General features: G+C 40.2%; 1 protein-coding gene across 5 annotated transcripts in view; it reads left to right on the top strand.

Moving 5' to 3' along the window:
* Window positions 1–8,694: 8,694 nt before the first annotated feature.
* Window positions 8,695–22,752, top strand: part of GPR155 (G protein-coupled receptor 155) — a 49,415-nt gene continuing 35,357 nt past the window's right edge. The window contains exons 1-5 of one of the 5 annotated variants that reach the window (XM_021923726.2): window positions 8,704–8,905; window positions 12,617–12,765; window positions 12,860–12,916; window positions 13,769–14,265; window positions 22,073–22,472. In XM_021923726.2, the coding sequence (XP_021779418.2) occupies window positions 13,800–14,265; window positions 22,073–22,472 (866 nt within the window). In that variant the 5' untranslated portion in view covers window positions 8,704–8,905; window positions 12,617–12,765; window positions 12,860–12,916; window positions 13,769–13,799. The other 4 variants (XM_009182474.3, XM_003907629.4, XM_017946666.3 and 1 more) reach the window with 4 other exon arrangements.

Below are 22,752 nucleotides of genomic sequence, written 5' to 3'. Positions count from 1 at the left end.
GCTCACTGCAACTCAAACTCCTGGGCTCAAGCAATCCTCCTGCCTCAGCCTCTCGAGTAGCTGGGACTACATAGGCATGCACTCCCACAGCTGCCTAATTATTTTATTTTTTGTGGAGTCGGGGGCTCACTTTGTTGCCCAGGCTGGTCTTGAATTCCCAGGCTCAAGCAATCCTCCTGCCTTGGCCTCCCAAAGTGCTGGCATTACAGGTGTCAGCTACTGTGCCTGGCCTCAAGTTTTAACATTACTATAAACATCTTGTTGTCTCCAAAATATATGAGTACAATAAACCTATGGGACAGTGTTTGGTTTAGGCCATTTGGACTAATAATAGGTCAGTCTTTTTTTTTTTTTTTTTTTTTTTGAGACGGAGTCTCGCTCTGTAGCCTAGGCTGGAGTGCAGTGGCCGGATCTCAGCTCACTGCAAGCTCCGCCTCCCGGGTTCACGCCATTCTCCGGCCTCAGCCTCCCGAGTAGCTGGGACTACAGGCGCCCGCCACCTCGCCCGGCTAGTTTTTTGTATTTCTTAGTAGAGACGGGGTTTCACCGTGTTAGCCAGGATGGTCTCGATCTCCTGACCTGGTGATCCGCCCGTCTCAGCCTCCCAAAGTGCTGGGATTACAGGCTTGAGCCACCGCGCCCGGCCAATAGGTCAGTCTTGATATAGTTAATTATGCTATTAGCTATAGACTATAGAGACTGAGACCCCAATTCACACTGCACTGAGAAGCATAGTTTCATCAATGTTATTCTCCAAGAGTAACAATCTCCAATCTAGTGTCCAGACCTCTTTGTGAGTAGGCCTGGTGAATGTTATTATGGTTCAGAAGTCTTAAGTTTCCTTTCCTGTCTCAACTTTTTGGGAAGGTCTAGGGAAAGCTTGCATAAGAGTTAAGGTAAAGAAAAGTCTAAATAATGTTTGGAGTTCTGAGACCATTTAAATATTTGTAGAATTAATTAATGGAACACTATCATATTTAGTCTATGTAATACCAATGATGATTCCCCATGATTTATTCTGTTTCAGCCACTGTCATTTATAAAAATTGTCTAGTTTCTCTGCTGCCATGTAGACACTTGAGTGTTGATACTTCTTCTCTATCAGTTACTTTTGTTAGTATCAGAAAGAAGCAGTCTAAGAAAGAGCAGGGACCCGGCGTGGTGGCTCCCGCCTATAATCCCAGCACTTTGGGCGACTGAAGTGGGAGAATCACTTGAGCGCAAGAGTTTCATACCAGCCTGGCCAACATGACGAAACCCCATCTCTACAAAAACAAATACGAAAAGTAGCCAGGTGTGGTGGCGCATCCTGTGGTCCCAGCTACTCAGGAGGCTGAGGTGGGAGGATCGCTTGAGCCTGGGAGGCTGAGGCTGCAGTGAGCTATGATCGTGCCACTGCACTCCAGCCTGAGCAACAGAGCAAGACCCTGTCTCAAGGGAAAAAAAAAGAACAGGTGTTTCTGTTTTGAGTGATTCTCTAAATACAAAAATGTCACCAACTTATTTAGCTCTATTGTAAGAGTTAGTAGGGCAACAAAAGTTGATCAAGTTTCTGCTTTCTATTCTACCAAATACTGTTCTGACACTGAGGAGACTATAGAAATCAACACAGATAGAGGACCTGCCCCTTCAAGGAGGGAAAGAGACTGGAACCCCTACAACATTTCCTCTACTAGAAGAATGCATCTGAGGTATGTGCTTCACTGTTGTGCTGAGGATGTGATAGCCTTTTTTTGAGCTAGCTATTTACTCAAAAATGTTTTAACTAGAATCAGCTAAAAACAGTCTTAACCTAAAGTCAAGGTTAAAATCTGAGATTTCTCCACTTCCTGTTTGTATTTTACAATGTTGGTTAGTTTTAGTTTTCCACCTTAGGCATTATTCAAATTAGAAAATGCTCTGCACAGTTAAAAGATTATTTCTTTAAAGGCTGCCTATTAAATAAATTTGTTAGTGAGCCCACTTTTAAATGAACAATTTAGAAGTAGGAACAAGTGCCGGGCGCGGTGGCTCAAGCCTGTAATCCCAGGACTTTGGGAGGCCGAGACGGGCGGATCACGAGTTCAGGAGATCGAGACCATCCTGGCTAACACGGTTGAAACCCCATCTCTATTAAAAATACAAAAAATTAACCGGGCGAGGTGGCGGGCGCCTGTACTCGGGAGGCTGAGGCAGGAGAATGGTGTAAACCCGGGAGGCGGAGCTTGCAGTGAACCGAGATCGCACCACTGCACTCCAGCCTGGGCGACAGAGCGAGACTCTGTCTAAAAAAAAAAAAAAAAAAAAAGTAAGAACAAGTGTATTTTTTTTGTTTTTCATTTTCATGTTCCTGTTCTCTCACTCCTTTCAAAAAATAAAAAAAGTGGTCAAAACAAAACCACAAATATCAAGAAGCTAAGTCCTGAAACAGACTGGTGGGGCCCCCAAAGTTACCATGCTTCTATTGTGATTTCTGCAGCCTATCTTATGTAAGTCACCGATTTAACTTTCAGTTTCATAACCTAATTCTGGTTTCATTGTTTTTCTGCTTAACTTTTTTTTTTTTTTCTTTTAAACAGTCTTGCTCCGTGGGCCCGGAGCTGGAGTGCAGTGGCATGATCTGGGCTCACCACAACCTCCGCCTCCCAAGTTGAAGCAGTCCTCCTGCCTCAGACTCCCCAGTAACTGGGATTATAGGCGCACTCCACTGCACCCGGCTAATTTTTATATTTTTAGTAAAGACAAGGTTTTACCATGTTGGCCAGGCTGGTCTTGAACTCCTGACCTCAGTGATCCACCTGCCTTAGCCTCCCAAAGTGCTGGGATTATAGGTGTGAGCCACCACACCTGGCCTCTGCTTAACTTCTTAAGTGCTGGCCTGGACAAAAGCCTCTGCCCATTTAATCACATTTGAGCCTTTCTTGGGGTCAATAACAAGATCAATAGCCACATGAGATGTTTAGGTTCCACTTTATTGCTTTTGTGAGAATATTTCAGTAGTAAATTGAAAGAGAAAAAAGTCATTGTATATTTATGCACACATAAACATATATATGTATGTTAAAAGATAATAGGGCTTTAACTTGACAGATCAGAAATAATTATTTAATTCTAGCATTTACAATCACAAAACGAAGTCAACAATTTGGCGGAATACTTATTTATTTATTTATTTGAGATGAAGTCTTGCTCTTTTGCCCAGACTGGAGTGCAGTGGCGCGATCTCGGCTCATTGCAACCTTCGCCTCCCCGGTTCAAGCAATTCGTCTGCCTCAGCCTCTCAAGTAGCTGGGATTACAGGCACGCGCCATCACACCTAGATAATTTTTGCATTTTTAGTAGAGACAGGGTTCCACCTTGTTGGCCAGGCTGGCCTCACATGATCTGTCCACCTCAGCCTTCCAAAATTCTGGGATTATAGGCATGAGCCACCATGTCTGGCCTGGGGGAATATGTAAATAAAGCTGTAAAACTAGGCCAAGTGAAAAGCTGGAAATAAGAAATCCAGTTACTGTAAAAGAGCTATGTCACAGTTGCTTGTATCAAATACTTCCTATAGTTACAATCCAACTTCCTAGATAGCTGATAGGCAATTATGTTTTATTCAATCATTCAAAAACCATTTACAGAATGCCTACCATATGTCAGGGAAAGCACTATTCTAAATGCTGAGAATACAAAGATCAACAAAAGCAAGGTCTTTGTCTTCTCTAAGGTCATAGGTCATTTGTCTTCTCTAAGGTCATCATATCTGTGCTCTTAAATCATTCTATTTTATGGGTGGATTTCATGTATCTTCCTGGTTTAATACACAATCATGGTTTTAAAATTTGTTTTAGAAGATTTCCATATAGCCAAAATACATACTTGTATATTAATTTTATCAAGAAAAAGGGAAACTTTTCTGCACAGAAAAAAAAAAATTAAATCATGTGTATTCTTACCACTCAGAGAGAATTACTGTTGCATTTTCCTTTAGCATTTTTTCCTGTGCATTTGATTTTAAGTAATAGAAAACCCAACTCAAACTTGTTTAAACAATGAAGAAAACTGATTGGTACACATGAATGAAGAGTCCACAGGCCAACCAGTGAGGCTGCTTCGGGTGGGGCTTGATCCCACAACTTAACATGTCATCAAGGTCCCTGTTAATTTCCTTCTCTCTGCTGTGCCTACCTTGGTTTCTGCACCATTCTAAGACCGGCTTCTCTTACGGTTCTAAAATGGCTGTCAGCATCTTCCTCTTGTCTAGCAAGAAAGAGAATATCAGCATTCTCTGCAAAAGTCCTGAGAATTATTCAACTGAGCTACTTTAGGATCAGTGCCCACCCTGACTAATCATTAAGTGCAAAGGGATGAAATATACTGATTGGACAGCCTGCATTAGTTACATCACCTCTGAAGGGAGAGTGAAGTCAACTTCTCTGGAAACATGAATCCCTAAAGAGAAAATGATGCTATTGGGAAGGGGAAGGGGAGTTTTAAAGAAACTAAAAGTTTTTAAACAAAATTTGGCATCATATTAGACATGTTCAAACAGCACATTTTAAGTCACTCTCTTTTATTTGTCTATTCTTTACTCAACTTTGGTTAGACTTCATAGATGGCCCAGTTTCCCCTTTTTCAAGGAAGATCATCCTCAAAATTTCACTAGGGATATTTAATAGGCATTAAAAATGATATAAATCTATCTATATGAATAAATTGTTTATGGCTTATAACAGTATTATTAAATTAAAAGTTACTAAAAATCATGTGTATGAAAATCACATGTATAATCCTATTTTTCTTAAATCTATATTTGCATAAAATGATACATATATGGTATAATACTAAAGAAATTATCCACAGGTATGATTCTTTTCTGTATTATCTGAATATGTTATCATTGTTATTTATTACTTTCATAGAAAGAAACATTAGAAGTACTTCATTTTGGGAAAAATAAAAATCACCAGGAATCCACATGTACATCATATTGCCTCAACATATATCCTACATGACCTTTGTCATTGTATCAAACCATTTGGTTTGTTTCTCCTGTCAATTTTGATCAGCGGGACTTGAGGGAAGGGGGGATATCAGTGTGCTTGAAGTTTATAGGTCCCTCTTACACGTAAATGAAAGTTATGATTAATTTGCAGTTTTCCCTCCATTATTCTGCATTACTTTTAGCTTTTCTTCATTTTTTTCCAGTTAATAGTATAGAATAAGTCAGCATCTCACAGAATGATTAGCAGATATGGCAGTGGAATTAAATTAGCTTCTCGTGGCATTCATTGGTAATTACTTCTCTAAGGGTGACTTTTTAATGAAGTCTTTCATCTTTGTATACATTTTGTTCTTAGAGTTTCCTTCCACAAGCTGCTCTGTGGAAAGAAACCTCATCAGTGAGGTTCCCACAAGAAACTTCGTAAATTCTGTACGGATGTCTTCTCAAACCATGTCTTTATTTCTGCTCTTTCTCTCTCTTTTCTGTTTTCTCCCTAGGGGTCTACCGGAAATCTCTACATACATGTGCTGATGCCTTTATAAGCAGTTTGTTTACAGGACAGGGAGGGCTTTTATTCTCATTCTCTGTCATAGACTAGTTGGGTGTTCTTAGACCAACTGCTTAATCTCCTAGAATCTCAGATGGAGAGGACGGTAACTTCAAGAAAGAAAACTGAACTAGAAAATTTCTCAAGGTTTTAGATTTGAGGTCTAAAATCAAATTTGTTATTTTCTCCTTGAAACTGCTTCTCCCACTGAAATAGTTCTTCCTTTCATTTTCAGATAACAGAATAATAGAAAACAACAACATTTTATGGCTGGACAGGATACCAGAAGCTCTCTAGTTCAATTTCTTTTCTTTATTTTAACGGATGAGGAAATACATAAGCTTGTTAAATCCTTCCTTCTCTCTCTTTTATTTTTATTTTTTGTCTTTTTCAGACAGGGTCTCACTCTGTTGCTCTGGGTGGAGTGCAGTGGTGCGATCTCAGTTCATTGCAGCCTTCGCCTCCTGGGCTCAAGCAATCTTCTCATCTCAGCCTTCTGGGTTGCTGGAACCACAGGTGTGTGCCACCACACCTGGCTAATTTTTTTTTTTTTTTTTTTAAGACCAAGTTTTGCTCTGTCACCCAGGCTGGAGTGCAATGGCGTGATCTCAGTTTACTGCAACCTCTGCCTCCTGGGTTCAAGCAATTCTCCTGTCTCAGCTTCCCAAGTAGCTGGGATTACAGGTGCACACCACCATGACCAGGTAATTTTTGTATTTTTAGTAGAGATGGGGTTTCCCCATGTTGGCCAGGCTGGTCTCGAACTCCTGACCTCAGGTGATCCACCCGGCTCGGCCTCTCAAAGTGCTGAGATTACAGGCGTGAGCCACTGCACCCGGCCTAATTTTTGTATTTTTTGCAGAGATGGGATTTTGTCATGTTGTTCAGGCTGGTGAACTCCTGGGCTTAAGTGATCTTCCTGCCTCGCCTCCCAAAGTGCTGGGATTACAGGCGTGAGCCACCTCGCCCTGTCCTTCCTCCTCGCCCTGTCCTTCCTCCTCTTTAGCCCTATCGGTAATTGAGTCCCATCAGTTCTCCCTTTTCCTGTCTCTCAGACCTATTCCATTCTTTTTACTGTCATCATCCAAGAGTAAGTCTTCATTGCCTTATGTCTTGGTTCTTCCCCAAGTCACCACACTGTTTTTCTTGCCTTCAGTCTCTCTTTCAACTAATCGTGGTACAGCTTCCAGATTACACACCCACAAATAGTGTAATCATTCTGACATGTTCCTGTGGGAAAAGAAAAGTTAAATGTTTTACTGTGGCCGAAGGATAAGGTTCAAACTCTGAGACTAACCCAAGGAACCTCCTACAGGTTGACCATAACTTACCTTTCCAGGCCTATCTTCCAGTATTCCCCTAGTAGTCAATGCTCAAGAAGTATTTATTTAATTGAATTAATCTTCATACTTCCTAAACAAAAATCCTTTTAGCCTCGAGATAATTGAGATATTCAGATGTTCTTTTTTTTTTTTTTTTTTAAGCAGTCAGGTTCAAGGGAAACAAAGAAGGCAGTTAAAAGTGAGAAAGACAGAGAACAAAGGAGAAGCAAAGAAAACTGGAGCAGGATCCATGCCTTTTTATAGCTTGAATTTCTGCTCATTTTTTTGCTGCTAAGTTTCAGATCCTTTAACCTACCCTTAGCTTACCGTAATTTTTCTTAGTAAGCCACACAATTTTGTATCTTTGCACTAAGATGGCCGAGATGATAGGAAGACATGGAAATTGCCATACAAAAATGTTTAAGATGCAAAGCAAGGTAAAAGGTTGTAAACAAACGCTTGTGGATATCTTAAGTGGGAACATATATAAATATTTTAAAATTTGAAATAATTTTTATTTCAAAAGACTAACTCATGCAGGATTTCTTCAGATTTCAAAGTGGAGCACTGTATTTGGGATACTGTATATAGGTTTGTTGTCTGAGGCCCATGGGAAGTTAATACACTGGGACACCAGGTTGCAGAAGAGAAAGAGGTTTAATCATAGAGCCAGCAAACACAGATAGGAGGAAACCTCAAATTCGTCTCCAGGACAACTTTGAGGCTCAGGTTCTTAAGGGTTTTGGAGTGGTCTGAAGTGTGGAGATCATTAATTGGTTGAACACTGCAGGGCGAAGTCATGGGACAGGGAGATGAAGAAGCTGTATTCTCATACTGATTCCCTTCTTCTGTGGCAGGGGTCTTCCAGCTAGCTGGCATTAGTTGTTTCGCTGGAATTTAGGGTCTGAAAAATATCTTGAGCAATTCTTAAAAGCCTTATGACTCTAACATCAGAAAACCTATCTATAGGAACAACGGGGATGCAAATGTACTATCTAGCTCTACCTGACTTTCGGTTACAAGGAAGTGGGCCAACGTGTAGCCTGATTAATGCTTAATTATATTTTTGTCCAGAATTCTTATAAACCCTGAGGATGGTTTCAATACCTTTATTTCAAGAAGCTTCGTAAGTTTTCCATCAACGCCACCAGTTTCCTATCAGTATACTGAGAGGATATGTAAGTAGTTCCCCACCCCCACCCCTACCCCTGCCCCGCAATAGAAGCAGTTATGGACAGGGCCCAGATTCTAAAGCAAGCCCAGGGCTAAGCGTTTACATTTTAATCTCTTATGTAGGAACGTCAAGGTCACACTGCCTTGGTGAAGGTGGAAGGCAGGATTTTGACCCAGGCCTGATTCTAAGCCCTTGCTTTAAAACTCTATGCTATAAAAAGTCCTAGGCTAATCAGGAGCGAAACTAGCAGATCACACGAGATTGGGGTTAAGCGGAAAGACAACCCCGCTCTGCGTCTGTGCTTAAGGAGACGAAAAAGAAACTGAACATCCCCCAAGACGGCTACCATTTTGTGGGAGGTGGGAGGCCGGAAGTCCCGCCCCGGAGGATCGCGGCTGGGTGGTTCCCAGCCGGCAGGGCGGGGCCGGGTACCGTGGGGCTCAGAGGCTGGAGGAGGGGGCGGGGACTGAAGGCGGGGTTGGGGAACGTGTGGCTCGGAGGCCCGAGGCTGTGGGTGGGGCCTGAGGGTGGGACCAGGACTCTGGGCTCGAGGCTCGTGGAAGTGGGCGGGGCTTGAGGGCGGGGAGGGGCCCGTCAGGCTGGAAGTTCGGAGCTGGGGGCGGGGCCTGAAGGCGGGGCTGGGAGGGGGTGGGCACCGAAGGCGGGGTGGGGGCGGGGCCTCGCGGCCGGCGCGGGGCTGAGCTGACAGGGCCGCGGCGGCTTACCCCACCTCACTTTATCGGAACGTGCCTAAGCTGCTGCAGCTGGCACCCGGCTGCGCTCAGCGAAGAGGGGTGGGGGCGGGAGATGACGGTGGTCTTCTCCCTGCTTGACCCCCTGCGAGCGCCAGCTCCCTTCTCCTCGCCACCCCAAGGTTGCAGACGAAGCAGGTGAGATGGGCCCCTGGAGCGCAGACCTGCCCGGTCCTGGCTCTCCCTTGCGGACACGGGGTACCCCCACCCCTACCCCTCGGGCCTGGGCACGTGGGCAGCCGCCGACCCTCTGCGCCCTGGCCCCGCGGCCCGTTGTCTGAACCCGCTGTCTCTGCCCCGCAGCGCCTGCCTTTGGAATGTGTGAGATCACCCGGGAAGGCTCGCGCGGGGGAAGGGGTGTCTCGTACCCTCCGGAGACAGAACTGCCATCCCTAGTTTGGGAAGCTCCTCACTGCACGGGCGTCCACCCTGTCATTCTTAGACTCTTCCCTTTATCCCGAGGGTACCCTCAGTATCTGGCCCTCCCGAAGGCTTCTGCCCAGGCACCTGGAGCACTGCGCCAAATTTTCTCCATAACCCATTTTTGGGGTATGTTAGTTACCATGACGTTGTGACTCCCGTGCCCTGGGAAGACGAGCGACCACCTTTTTCTTACGCCAGGCACAGACCCCTGGCTGCCTTTCCACTTCCACTGCTGCCTTTCCAGGCGTTGGCTGGCACCCGCTCTCCGAGCAGCCTATTCGGTTAGGAACTCTCTGCGCCCCTTATCTTGGAGGGCCACAGTCTGTCCCTGCAGATGAGGCAAGGAGGCAGTGCTCAGCGCTCCCTACCCGGGTCTCTGGGGAGGACATTTGGTGCCCAGCAAGTAGGTGGGAGTGGGTGAATGGTGCGACTGTTGATGTTGAAGAGTGCTTTAATAGTACCACACTGTATTACACTTATCCCACAGGATAAAGGATGTTGGCTGTTTGAGAAATAGCCTGAGAGTTTAAAGCTTTCTCTGTGAAGTTAGTCAACCCTCTCCTTTCCCCCACCCTCCCATTTTCACTTAATAGCAGTTATTTACAATATCAGTGGTTCGTTTATGTGATCTAAGCCAAGTATGATGTGGCTAGAAGCGGTTTGTAAGTACAGTAGCATTTCTCCAGTTTGTGCCTCAGCGAGTGGTTTTTTTTACTGTGAACGTGTTTGTTCTGTAACAAGCTTTTGTTTTTATAGATGAAAAGGCTGGATGTAATTTTTTTTTAAACTTCCCTTGCTGTGGTTCCTGTTCATTTAAAAATATGCTTTAGAAAGCATATTATCTTCCCGTTTAAAAAAGATTAGGATGAAGTAAAACTTTTTAAGTCATTTTGATAATTTTGACTTTACCTTAGCAGGTATTTCTTTTATAATACTGAAAAACACTAAAATAACCCTCATGGGGAGGGCAGATTACTTTTTTTTTTTTCTTGAGATGGAGTTTTGCTCTGTTGCCCAGGCTGGAAGGCAATGGCAGGATCTCGGCTCACTGCAATCTCTGCCTCCCCGGTTTGAGCGATTCTCCTGCCTCAGCTTCCTGAGTAACTGGGATTACAGGCACCTGCCACCAAGCCCGGCTAATTTTTGTCTTTTTAGTAGAGACAGGGTTTCACCATGCTGGCCAGGCTGGTCTCCAACTCCTGATCTCAGGTGATATGCCTGCCTCGGCCTCCCAAAGTGCTGGGATTACAGGCGTGAGTCTCCACGCCCGACCCCCCCCCCCACTTTTTTTTTTTTTAATTTTTCAACGAATTGAAAGTTAATCCTGGACATTGCTACAACTATTTGACCATCACCCTGAGAAAAATGAAGAGCTCTGCCTTCACTGTCAACCACTTACGATCAAACCAAATTAAATTCAACTTGTCTTAATTGTTTGGTATAAAACAAAAACTGATAAATCCCATCCCTCTTTTTTTAGTTGGTGGATATTTTACCAGGTATGTTTGAAGAACTAACATGTTTACTTTTTTATCATTGTTAGTAGTAAGACAACAGTTCCTAATAGCAATTGCTGCCATTTCTTGAAGGCTTACTCTGTGATAAGCTGTATATAAAATATTCTATCCACACAATATCTGTCTAAGGAGATCTTTGTTTGAGACAGGGTCTTACTCAGGCTGGAGTGCAGTGGTGTGATCATGGCTCACTGCAGAGACCTCCTAGGCTCAGGTGATCCTCCCACCTCAGCCTCCCAGGTAGCTGGGACAACAGGCATGCATGACTATGCTCAGCTCATTTTTTGTAGAGACTAAGGTTTCACCATGTTGGCCAGGCTGGTCTCAAACTCCTGGGCTCACATAATCCACCTGCCTGGGCCTCCCAAAATGCTGGGATTACAGGTGTGAGCTGCTATGCCTGGTCCCTATAGGGGGGTTTTTACTCTCATTTTACAGTTGAGGAAACAAAAGTTCGGAAAGGCTAAGTAACTTATGAGTTAATAAGCTGTAAAGCCCAGAATCTGTTTGACTCTCCACTGAACTTCAACTAGTTTAGTTAAAACTGTTGGTTAAAGAAATTACTGGAATGCCTTGACATGCTCGTGTGGTACACGTAAGGGATTGTAAGCAGAATGAGTTGTTAATACTCTAGGCACTTTTGAAAGTGAATAGAAAACTGGACTAATTTATCACTTTCTTCTTTAGCACTGCCTTTCCAAGTACACACTTTCTTAAGGGCTCCAAATGTTTAACACCTGTGTTTAATTGTTTACCAGCTCCTTACTTCAAGTATGGGTATTTGTACCAACCAGTAGCTTTCCCAAGATATAATTTGATGCTTATTTGGTAAACTTCAAGTATGTGAGTATTGTAGGTTTCACATACTATATTGACCACTCCTATCTAATTCTAGTAGAAAAATACTTGTCCTAATCCAGATTAAATATAAGGTTTTTAAATGGTTCGGTTTATACAAGGGTAGCACAGAGAAAATTCCCTTATACCCCTGCCTGGTGTCAGTTGTTGGTGATCTCTGGGCTGTCATCTAAGTCTTTTTAACATGATGTTGATGTTTGAGGACTTAACCTGAGCATTGTAAATTTCCAGAAGCATGAACTTTTTACTTTTTACCTTATATAAGTCTACTTTAGATGGTAAACCCAGAGTAATCACTTAGAAATTGGCTATTGTTGGCTGGGTGTGGTGGCTCACACCTGTAATCCCAGCACTTTGGGAGGCTGAGGTGGGTGGATCACCTGAGGTTGGGAGTTTGAGACCAACCTGACCAACATGGAGAAACTCCATCTCTACTAAAAATTCAAAATTAGCCGTGCGTGGTGGTGCATGCCTATAATCCCAGCTACTCGGGAAGGTTAAAGCAGGAGAATCGCTTGAACCCGGGAGGCGGAGGCGGAGGTGGAGGTGAGCCACGATCACACCACTGCACTCCAGCCTGGGCAACAAGAGCAAAACTCCATCTAAAAAAAAAAAGAAAAAGAAATTGGCAATTGTCATCATTTTAATTTCAAGATACTAATAAAAGCCGATTAGCTTTAGAGCTATCCAGACCTCATGTTCATTGTGTTCCTGGCAGCAAGAGGGAGTCTGATAATTATTGTACTATTCGTTTTTTGAATCTGTTCCATGCTTTAGCATTTTCTGAAAACCTCTTTAGAACATTTTACAAAACATTTTGTATTTTTCAACGTTTCATGAACACCTTTAGACACATTTTGTGTTCTTGGTTCTGTTGCTGTAGTGAAAAACTTATAATACTTTATCATTCAAAAAACAAAAAAATTCTGTCCATAAACTAAATAGTGCCTGAAAGAGAACATTGATCCATGAAAGGGTAAAAGGTTTATTTAAGTGTAAGTTATTATAGTTATTCATTAAAAAAATATTTTTTTTCTGTCTCGTGTGCCAGGTACTGTCCTAGATGTTAAAGACACAACAGTGGGCAAAAACATGCATAGTCCCTGCTTCCATGACACTTGAGTGAACTGAATGTGCAAAGTCCCTGTGGCACAAAGTCCCTGGGGCCAGTGTGTGTGGCTGGTATAGAAGGAACTAAAGGTATATTGGTGGGATGTCATCATTTTTTTTTTCTCTCTGTCATATTCTACCAAAAGTTATATTTAACTTTCATTAAGTAATTACTCTGTTCCAGATGTGATTTAGATGTGATTTTAAAGACTTCAGTTGAATAATCTCAAGTTTCCATGTGGTAGGTATTACTGTTATTGCCATTTTACAGGTGAAGAAGGTGAGACACAGAAAAGTTAATTCGTTCAGGTTGGGTGCAGTGGCTCATGCTTGTAATCCCAGCACTGTGGGAGGCCAAGGCAGGCAGATCATCTGAGGTCAGGAGTTCAAAACCAGCCTAGGCAACATGGTGAAACCCTGTCTCTACAAAAATACAAAAATTAGCTGGGCATGGTGGCACACGAATCACTTGAACCCAGGAGACAGGTTGCACTGAGCTGAGATTGCACCACTGCACTCCAGCCTGGGAGACAGAGCAAGACCCTATCTTTAAAAAAAAAGTTATTGGTTTAAAGTTGATTAGTGGTGCTCTACTATACTCTTCTTCCCATCCTATACTCAAGTATGACCATGGGCCGGAAAGGACTCTGGTCCCTGGGTGACTCCTCAATGCAACCTTAAGAACTTCTGAAATTTCCAGAGAATTTGGATGCATGGGAACATCCAGTGGAGACTCTGTGGTCCCGAGGCCCTTATCCACCAGGCAGAGCTCAACTGATGGAGAGAATCACTGGAGAGAAGCACAGGGCATCACTACGGCTCTAATATTTGCAGATCTTACTTTACTTATGTCTAATACTGAATATAGAACAGCAACATAAATATTTTGAGCTGACCTGCCTTTGAGAGTGAAGCGATTATTGTTAGCAACCCACCACTTTTTTTCCATCGTATTTTCCCTGATGGTAGTTGAAGAAAGTATGTATATTTATTTGGCCATTTAATAAGTAAATAAATCTAGGTTTGCCAGTGTATTATTTCAACTAGAATTCTTGTTGATGGCCATACTGAATCTTTCTTCCTTTCTTTCCAGAGAGCTGGTTGGAGTTGGAGGGTGAAAGAAAATGAATTCTTTTTCTAATTTACCTGCAGAGAACTTAACCATTGCAGTCAATATGACCAAGACTTTGCCTACAGCTTTAACACATGGATTTAATTCCACTAATGACCCACCTTCGATGTCAATTACAAGGCTTTTTCCAGCCTTACTGGAATGCTTTGGCATTGTCCTTTGTGGCTACATAGCAGGAAGGGCCAATGTCATAACATCAACACAGGCCAAAGGCCTGGGAAATTTTGTCTCCAGATTTGCACTTCCAGCTTTATTATTCAAAAACATGGTTGTACTTAATTTTTCCAATGTGGATTGGTCCTTTCTATATAGTATCTTAATTGCCAAAGCTTCTGTATTTTTCATTGTATGTGTATTAACCTTATTGGTTGCCAGTCCTGATAGTCGATTTAGCAAAGCTGGACTATTCCCTATTTTTGCTACACAAAGTAATGACTTTGCATTGGGATACCCTATAGGTAAGTTATTTTTTATTTTTCATGTGTTTAAAAAATTCAGTTTTAATTTAGGCATTTGTTAGTGACAAATTCTTACTCTTATATCTAAGAAGTTTTTCATTTTTTTCTCAAATATGTCTTAGAATGAATCATAGATTTTCCTAAACTTCAGAGTTTGAGGATCCTTTAAACATCTACCTAAAATAAATGGTCATATTCTAATAACCTTTGTGAACAGACCTAATTGTATTTTTTTCTTCCCAGTAAGCACATATGAAAGAAGCTTAATTTTTAGAAAGGATTCGATTCTGATTTAAATTATGTTTAAAAAGTAGATTTATGTCTGTATAAAATAGTTATTATTGTTTGTGAAAGGAATTTATTTTTCTTACCGTCTAGAATACGTATTATTTAATATCAGAAATTGTTCTGGGGCCAGATGTGGTGGCTCACACCTATAATCCCAGCACTTTGGGAGGCCGAGGCAGGCAGATCACTTGAGCCTAGGAGTTCGAGACCAGCCTGGGCAACAGGGCGAAACCTCATCTCTATAAAAAATAACAACAACAACAAAAAATTAGTCAGCTGCGGTGGCACAGGGCTGTAGTCCCAGCTACCCAAGAGGCTGAGGCAGGAGGATTGCTTGAGCCCAGGAGGCAGAGGTTGCAGTGAGTCAATATTATACCACTGCACTCCAGCCTGGGCAACAGAGTGAGACCCTGTCTCAAATTTTTAAAAAAATTGTTTTTGAGCTTGTTATTCAAAATTTTAATGTATTTTAGTTGCAGTTAATTTCTTATTTAAGAACAAAAATGGTGAGAGCTTTTTTACCTTTCTAACTTTTCGTTTTTTATATTTCTAACTCTTTCAGCAGCCTAATTTTATGTTTCTATGCATATATGTTTTCCTAATGAAACAGTAAATGTACCAGTTTGGGATATTGACGTATCTTGAAAGGAAACGTTCTATATTTCAGAACACTCTGTCACCAAGAAAATGTATACCTAGTAGCTACTTTTTTATATTTTAAATTAAAGTTATATATACTTTGATCATCTGTCAAGTATGAGGACCTGAATATTATCGATATATTCATTCATTTATTCATTCATTCATTCACTAATAAGGAACTGTTCCGTACCAGTGGCTGTGCTAACCATTGGGATTATAGCTGTGAACAAAGTTATTGCACATATTAAATTTACATTGTAATGGGAGAATAATAAAATTAAAATCATGTCAGGTGGTGACAAGGGCCATAAAAATCAAGTCATGTAGAGGGATAGGAATGTGGAGGTGCTATTTGAGGTAGGGTGGTCGATGAAGGCCTCTCTGATGATATGTCTTCTGAGCAGAGACTTGAGCCTATTGAGGGATACAATTGAAATCTACAATTAACTTTCAAGTTTCTTATCTAGCAGTTTTATCCTCTCCCCTCAAACCCCAACTTATTTCACTACTGGTGCCAAAAAGATTCTATTTAACTATACTTTTCACCTCTGTCTCTACTTTTGACTTTCCTCTATCTTGTTACCAGAAAGAGAGAAACACCTAAGAAGTTAAATAACTGTGAGTAAAGCTGGAGGTTTAAGAGACAGGAAAAACTGGGCTCATAGATAATTGAGCTACAAATAGTCAGAAACTAGATAGGTGTTCCTTTAAGGTTATTGAATTTTAAAAGGAAATAAAGACTTTTGGAAAGAAAACAGCAAGGAGTTAACATGTTTGTCCATTTCCTCAGGAGAATTAATAAGGTACACTTGTCAAGGTATTTGTGGTATAAGGACCTTAGAACTGACTCAGTACCATGGTGTTAAATATCTGATAAATATTGCTATATCTTACTTTAGACATAAACTAGAAGTATGTAGTTTCATACTCCCATAGATTAGTAAGCCGATAATGAAACAGAACTAACATTTGTAACTATATAGTTTCCAGAATACTTTCTTATATACTTATCTCATTTGAGTAAGGCAGACATTATTATCCTCATTTTCAAATAAGGAAACAGGCTTACAGAGATGTAATTATTTTATCCCAGGTCATACGACTAGCAGGTGACTGACACCCAAACCTAGGTCTTCCGGTTGCAAATCCTGGGCATTCTCTTATGCCATGCAGTTACATAATGTGCCAGTTCAATTTTCAGAAGACCCAACCAGCCTTGTAATATACTAGTTTCAGAAAAAAATCAAAGGGTTTTTTCCTCTAAAATATTCTGTAAAATGAGTAGCAGTGGAAAAAGACCTATTAGAATAGTTAATCTATTGTCATATTTAGGCAGATTTTCCAAATAAAAAATGTAATCAGCCATTTTATCACTGCTTTTCTTATGTCCCACATTAAATCAGTGAATCTGGTAATAATCATGTTTCTAGCCATGTGCCAGCCCAAATTTCCCTGATGGTTGTTTGTTGATTTCGAGGTATAATTTTTGTTATGTTTTTGTTTTTTTAATCACAATAATGAAAGCTCTTGTAACATTAAGTTGTAGAAGATAACTTTGCTAAAAACCAATATACTAGAGAAGTGCTTTTCCACATATCTAGACATTGGAAGGTGTGGTATAGAACTATTAGGGGTGAGTATCTGCTGCCTGATAAGGTAACTTATTACTGCTGCTGTGCCCGTCTGCCTTCTGGCCTTGTTCTTGGTGAACACAGAAAGAATACTGTGTCCAAAGAGAAGACCTTTCTTTCTTTTGTTTCCTGGCCTCTCCAAAGTATTCCCACTCTCTTGCTCACAGATAAGCATCGATCATGGGTTATAAGAAATGTCCTTTTTAAGACTGCATTTGTTCGACATCTGTCCAATTTACAGGTAACACAAGAAATGCTGGCAAGGAGAAGACATATAAGTTAATGAATAAAGAAAAAGGATGGTCACGTTTTCTTTTGCTACATACTATGACAACTATAACACTCTATGACATTACATTAAAATGATGTATTTTTACTCCAGTAACAGAATAGTGCATATTGCAACTAAAAAAGAAGGCTGGACATGGTGGCTCATCCCTGTAATCCCAACATTTTGGAAGGCTGAGACGGAGGGATTCCTTAAGTCCAGGAGTTTGAGACCATCCTGGACAACATAGTGAAAACCCTGTCTCTACAACAACAACAGCAAAATTAGCCAGGTGTGGTGGCACAAGCCTGTAGTTCTAGCTACTTGGGAGGCTGAGGCAGGAGGATCTGTTGAGCTTAGGAGTTCAAGGCTGCAGTGAACTCTGATTGCTACTATACTCTAGCCTGGGTGACAGTGAGACCCTGTCTCTAAAAAAATAAAAACAAAAGAAGCTCACTGTGTTTTAAAGCAATTCTTTTCTAAAGTACTTTTAAAAATCCAAGTATGAGAAGAAACTAAGAATCTCCCGTGGCAAAATGTTGATTTCAGCATATCAGAATGGTACCCTGCCTCTGTCATTAAAAGATACTAATAGGGCATAGTTAAGTCCTATAATTTATTCTTCAAACAATGCTGATAGCATAAGTGCCCTGACTAATCATAATTATGGTCTAGTGTTTGAGCTGTAAACAGAAAGGAAATGAAGCATTTAACTATATGCCATTACATAATAGAATGATCTTGTCTGGGTCTTTGTGTTATATGCTAAGGATTGAAACCCTGCAGGAATCAAAATAGGAAGCACAGTGGGTGGCTAATTTTGTCTCTTAGTTCTTCAAAGCTATATAATAACTCCTCATAATGGGATTCTCCCCGCCCTCCAAGAGCCTTATTTATAAGCATTAATTAATTAGAACTTAAAAGTTGATATAATGATTGTAAACCTAATTTTAGTTACTATGCTATACCGTACTGCTTTCGTGTATATTTTTTCTGGTTTGAAAAACCATCTTCAGATTGATAGCAAAAAAAAAAAGCACTGCTAATTTATAGATAAAGATGTGATGTTAATTATGCAAATGAATGGCAGAAGTAGACTGAAATTCCCATGTTGAACCCTATTCTAGTAATTTAACCTGTATTTATTTAATCACAATTTTTTTGTGTGTTCCCTCTAGACTACACTTCTGCCTTTATATGCTTGTTCAGCTGACTTAAAATACCTGAATAGTAACCTGCTTTATAAATATTCATAACGTGTAAAATGTAAAAAAAGATACAAAATTTCAGTTAGATTTATTGTACAACATGGTGATGATGGTTAATAACAACGGATTCTTGAAAATCGCTGAGAGTAGATTTTGTGTTCTCATCAGAAAAAATGATAAATATGAGATTATGCATATTTTTAATTAGCTTGATTTAGCCATTCTATAACGTATACATATTTTAAAACATTATGTACATTATAAATATATATAATTTATATTTGTCAGTTAAAAACAAATGTTTTTAAAAGTAAAAATAAAGTTTAAAAATGGATTCATTGACAACAATTCGATGTAAAGAGCTGTGTATTAGAAAATACATGTTTACTACATCTGAAACTTTTGGCATTCATTGATGTGTTCATACAATTCAGCAAGTATTTTCAGATTTTCTCAAGCATTATTCCAGGGACTGTAGGCTATTAAAATGATGCTTTCAGGGAACTTAGAATTTATTGAGGTGGCACTACTATGAAACAAAGTACTACAGAATATCAGAGAAGGGGAGATTAATGACATAGGTTGAAGACTTGATGGAAAGTGTAGTGCCAGAGACAGGCCTTAAGTAGTAGGTGAGATTTAGGTTAAAAAAGGAGATAGTGAGAAGTTAGGGGGTGATGGTATGAACAGCATAAAGAACTAGTAATTATGAATGTGGTGGTTGTCTGGTATAACTGTTATTAAACTGGCTGATGGAGTCTTTGCGTTAAGGATGGGATGGATAAGTAAGGGGCCAGTTGTGGAGACTGGACTGTGAATGTTAAAAGAAAGGTTTTTTTGTTTTTTGGGTTTTTTTTGAGATGGAGTCTCACTCTGTTGCCCAGGTTGTAGTGCCATGGTGCAGTCTTGGCTCACTGCAACCTCTGCCTCCCAGGTTCAAGCAATTATCCTGCCCCGGCCTCCCAAGTAGCTGGGACAATGGGCATGTGCCACCACACCCAGCTGATTTTTGTATTTTTAGTAGAGTCGGGGTTTCACCATGTTGGCCAGGCTCATCTTGAACTCCCGACCTCGTGATCCACCTGCCTCGGCCTCCCAAAGTGCTGGGATTACAGGCATGAACCACCACACCAGGCAAAAGAAAGGTTTTGTAGCTGTTCCTGTGGGCAGTGAGAACCGTGAGAAAATCTTACCTTTTGAAAGTTTAGATTTAGATGGTACTATTAGCAGTGAATAAAATGGATGAAGAAGGTGGTTGAGAAAATCCAAGAGAATGTTGGCTGGTAAACACATGAAGTAATCTAATTTTGAGATTTTTAACTAATGATTGTAGTAGCAATCAAGAGGAGAAAATCCTTCCAAAGAAGAAGGAAAGTATGTGGTGAATGGCCAAATATAAAAACTGTTGCTTAAATTTGCACTGAGTTCTTAAAACAATGTAAAGTTCATTATGTGGTGGTGATTAAATGCTAGTGTGCCAGGAAAGTAAATTTCTGGAAAAAGGCATTAATATAAGGGGCTTTGAGTAGATCATAGAACTGTATAGCTGTGTTGTCAAACGAAAACATGTTATACATCTTATTGTGGCTGGTTAGGAAAAATTCTGATACTCAGATGAAAACATAAGACTTTTCCAAAATATATGCTCTATTATAAAAACTGAGTGGTAGACAGGTCTGAACATCTTTCTCTTGAGATAAAATATCTCAAGAGAATCAGAAATATAGTTATCTAAAAATAGTTATCAAAAGTGCTGCTTTTTGTTTAAAAGATGAAGTCTATGAAACCTGAAAGAAAACCACTAACTTATATAACCAGCATATCTAATTTGGAAATCAGTGGAAAGAACTTATAAAATTTTATGTAATCAAATATTTTTTAGCCACTGCTTCATTTTGGAGATATTACAGATCTTGAATTTACTTAGCTGAGAAAATCGGGATTGAATCTGTTAAAAAATAAGTTTTAGCTTTTAAGAAAAACGTGACCTTCTAAAGGTTATATAATCTAGTTATATAACTTTAATGGGACATGTGCATGACATTAACTGAACTTACATATCCTGAGTAAGTAAACAAGTGTATTTTCCTGCCTATGTCACTTTATCTTAGTGTAAATTGAGAAACCTAATCTTTTACATGTTTTCACATGGTTGCTTCTTTCCTTGTGAGCGATTGTGGCTGTTCTTTTTTATCTTTCTCAACTTCAAATCAATTATAAATCAGCCTTTGTTTGCATTAGATTGTATAATTTCAGGACCCATTGCCAAAAATGGCTGGAGACCAGTTTGTTTACTAAAAGGCCCTAAGTTGCTCTAATGAACTCAAGATTAGGTCACCAACCCTCACGTCTACCAAGAAACTGCTAGAAGTCTGATCCCACTCACTCACCTCCCTCATGAGATTAAAAAACGCATCTTATGCAGTGATTAGGTCCTAAAGTCATCTTGTATACTCAAACTGTTGAAAATGCTCACCAAATACAGCACACATACTTCGTCTATATTGTACCATTTTTCATAAGTGTAACACAGCCAGATTTTTTTAGCCAGCATTGTTTTTCAATGAACAGCAGTTGAAATAATTTGTTTGCACTTGGAAACATGCTATGCGGGGGGCGGGGTGGGGGGGCGGGAATGAAGCTTTTGTTTTCCCAAGAGGGTATGGTTGAATTTGTGTTAATTAAATGTGCATTGATGTGACTCTACTGTATTTCCCTCCCAAACATTGTAAGATCCACCTTTCTATCTCTACTCCTTAAGTATCTCCACTGGTCTTCTTTGAAGGTATTCTTTCCTTTTCATTCCTCTCAAATGGAGATTGTTTATTTTCCCATTGCCACATAAGCAATGGAAGGTAGGACTGGCATCCTCACAGCTACTGTGGACCATTGCTGGACTATCCCTTTGCTCTGTTGTTAAAAACTACTTTGAGGTTCATGCTTTCTGGCTAGACCACTCATCCTGTCTGCTGTTAACCTGCTGACCTCATTCTGGGCATTCCCCCTCATTCACCTTTATCCCAAGTTTTGTCATTATCTTGTGAACTACCATGAAATTCTCTGCCCCGTCATTTCCTTGACCTCCTCATCTCCAGTGATGTTTTCCTTTAGTCCATTTCAGCCACTAAGTCCCATAGCCACATCCTGGACCTTGTCATCTGGAAAATATTTAACTGAGTAGCTCATTACCTGTTTTACTCTGAACTCCTGCACTTCCAACTGCCCCTAATTCCTAGAGGCCTCCAAACATCTCCCGTCTTCATTTCTTTTCTTACACAGCATGGCCTCCGTCACATCCGTGCTCCTTTTTAGTTCCTTAAATAACTCCTACTCTCTCCTCAACCCTCTGTGATCTGACTTCTGTCTCTTACCACTCCAGTAAAACTGCTCTCTCCATGGATACCAATAAACGCATTTTTGCTATTACTACTTAAATGTTTAGTTTGTCCCTAGATTTTTACTTTGAATTGTTTCTTCTAAAAATTCTACAATTCTGCCCATTTTGGAGACTTGTTTTAACCCTTAGATGGTTAAAAATTAGGTTTAAAAATAATGTGTAAACTTGGTTATCATTTTATAAGCTATATGATATTTATTACATTTTTCTTTTTTCAGATTTATTACTAAAATGTACTTTTCCAAAATAGGCTATTTGGGTCATTTTGAAAATTTCAGATTTATCATTGCTATAAAGTAGAGAAAATGTTATATACATAACACATCTGTATTTCTGTGGTCATCATTTAGAAATCAATATTCTTGTTTTGCAGTTGAAGCTTTATATCAAACTACATACCCAGAATATCTCCAGTACATTTATTTGGTGGCACCAATATCTCTTATGATGTTAAACCCTATAGGGTTTATCTTCTGTGAAATCCAAAAGTGGAAAGACACTCAAAATGCTTCTCAAAATAAAGTAAAAATTGTGGGACTTGGACTCCTGCGTGTATTACAGAACCCAATAGTATTTATGGTCTTCATTGGCATCGCCTTCAATTTTATTCTTGATCGAAAGGTACCTGTATATGTCGAAAATTTTCTTGATGGACTTGGAAATTCTTTTTCTGGATCAGCCCTATTTTACCTTGGTCTCACGATGGTGGGAAAAATAAAGAGACTGAAGAAGTCAGCATTTGTTGTACTAATTCTTCTCATCACAGCTAAACTGTAAGTATCACTTATTTAACTTTAGAATTGTACTTTTTGAAAGCCGTATTTAGCCAATTCGTCAGCAGTATGTCTGCAACCATTTTCCCCTTTGACCATTAATAACCCCTCCCTGTAGAATAGTTGTGAGATAAAGGAAAATGTGATGTTGGTGTATTCAGGAAAGTCATTTCCTTATTCCTTATAGCTTATTCTTTCCATTTTACTGTCAGAGGGTAAAGATGATGGGTTTCCCTTCAGCTTTTATGTAAAGTTTACTCAGTATCTCCTCATGTCCCAG

This window comes from Papio anubis, chromosome 10 (assembly GCF_008728515.1).
Source record: "Papio anubis isolate 15944 chromosome 10, Panubis1.0, whole genome shotgun sequence".
NCBI classification, from domain to species: domain Eukaryota; kingdom Metazoa; phylum Chordata; class Mammalia; order Primates; family Cercopithecidae; genus Papio; species Papio anubis.
Note: the sequence above shows the minus strand (reverse complement) of the source record. Positions and strands in the feature narration are given on the sequence as shown.